Source organism: Hippopotamus amphibius, chromosome 2 (assembly GCF_030028045.1).
Source record: "Hippopotamus amphibius kiboko isolate mHipAmp2 chromosome 2, mHipAmp2.hap2, whole genome shotgun sequence".
Taxonomy (NCBI): domain Eukaryota; kingdom Metazoa; phylum Chordata; class Mammalia; order Artiodactyla; family Hippopotamidae; genus Hippopotamus; species Hippopotamus amphibius.
In genome coordinates, this window is record NC_080187.1 from 42,083,328 (window position 1) to 42,085,299 (window position 1,972).

Below are 1,972 nucleotides of genomic sequence, written 5' to 3' on the forward strand. Positions count from 1 at the left end.
CTGGAGGAACGTCCGGGAGCGGCTGAAGAGACCGCCGCCGGGACTGGCCCTTGACGCTGAGCCGCGGTGGGGTCCCCGCAGGCGCTGCGAGGGCCCGTGAGCAGGAGCGGGGAGCATCAGAGGAGCCGGGCAGCCGCCGGCCACTTCAGGGGGGCCCGCCTTACCGCTGGGCGGATCGACAGTGCCGTGTGGGCACCTCTGGGGGTGGGGTGACCCGCCTGGCACGTTTCGGGGGCCGGGGCGCGTCCGCAGGGCCGACGCACATCCCCCGGGGGGCAGGGGGGCACCGCCAGGGCCCATCGACGCCTCAGCCAGCCCCAGGGCCGCCCCTGGATGGCTAGGCTGCCCCGTCGCGGGCCACCCGGGCGCCACAGCGGCTGAGCTCGCTGGGATCGACGGGCCGCCGCCGGCCTCGCCGCCCCCTGCATGCCCGGCGCCGGGTCGCGGCCCACCTGGACGCGCTGGGCCCCCTGGTCCCCTCCGTGCCGCCGCCGCTGCTGCCCTCTATGTTCTACGTGGGCCTGTTCTTTGTCAATGTGCTGATCCTATGCTACGCCTTCCTTATGGAGTACATCGTCCTCAATGTGGGCCTCGTCTTCCTGCCCGAGGACATGGACCAGGCGCTTGTGGACCTCGGCGTGCTCTCCGATCCCGGCTCGGGCCTCTACGAAGCCGACTTGGAGCTCGACGTCTTCGATGGTTACTTGGAGCCTGCCCCCCTCGAAAGCTCCGTGCCAACAGAGAGGTTCCCATCTGGACCCAGGACGGTGGGACAGAGAGATTGAGACTGGGTGCTGAGGTCCAGAAGGCATGTGCCCCTGCCCAAAGGGTGAGGCAGGGGTGCCCAGAGACCTCGCCTGCCTGCAGCCTTGCGCAAACAGCTTTGCCCTGGCTTCCTACCTTTCGCTGTTGCAATGGATGTTTACAGGAACCCAGCCAGAGTCTGCCTCTCTGCTCTTCAGCCCTGACTGCATCTGCTTCCCCCACTTAACCCTTGGAGAGGACACTTCATACACAAAAGCAACTCGCAGCTCTTTTTGATGCCAGTGGAGCTCTGAGCCCCATGGGGTTTGGCCCGAGGCCGGGCTTAGATACAGCGACTGTTTCAGAGAGTGACTCAGAAGGAAAAGAACACTTGGGGGGCTGAGGATGGGGTTTTGACTCATTCATTTCAAGTTGTTTGCTCTCCATCAAGTTGCCAGAACTGATATGTTGCGCCGGGGGACAGCGCTCCTCTGGCCAGAAATATTTTTTGAAAATGTGAGTGGCATGAATACTTGACTTCGATAAACATGTAAAAGCAATACTTAGGAGGCTAACTTCTTTCAATTAAAAAATGTATGCAACTCCAAAAAAAAAAAAAAAAAAGAACATATTAACTAAAATAGTACTGATGCAAATATGAACAAACAGATCAATTGTAAGAATAGAGTTCAGAAACCAATTCACATAAATATGTATTTACAACAAATATGCCACTTCAAGACAATGTAAAACAAGGTTCTCTAAAAAAAAAAGTTGCAGGGTACAAAATTAATACACAGAAAATGGTTGTGTTTCTATATACTAACAACAAATAATCAGAAAGAGAAATTAAGGAAACAATACCATTTACCATTGCACCAAAAAGAATAAAATATCTAGGAATAAACCTACCTAAGGAGGTAAAAGATCTATACTCGGAAAACTATAAGACACTGATGAAAGAAATTGAAGATGACACAAACAGTTATAAAGATATACTGTGCTCATGGATTAGAAGAAATAATATAGTTAAAATGGCCACACTACCCAAGGGAATCTACAAATTCATACAATCCCTATCAAAATACCAAAGGCAGTTTTCACAGAACTGGCACAAAAAATTTTTAAATGTGAATGGAAACAAAAGACCTCAAATAGCCAAAACAATCTTGAGAAAGAAGAACAGAGCTGGAGGAATCATGCTCCCTGACTTCAGACTATAGTACAA

The 1,972-nt window shown here is 52.5% G+C and overlaps 1 protein-coding gene across 1 annotated transcript; it reads left to right on the plus strand.

Moving 5' to 3' along the window:
• Positions 1 to 398: 398 nt before the first annotated feature.
• On the plus strand, positions 399 to 785 carry LOC130844330 (dexamethasone-induced protein-like; the record flags this gene model as incomplete). Its single annotated transcript, XM_057720628.1, has 1 exon — positions 399 to 785. A coding segment is annotated over one exon (387 nt), but the record flags the coding sequence as incomplete, so codon positions are not given.
• Between the last annotated feature and the right edge of the window lie 1,187 nt (positions 786 to 1,972).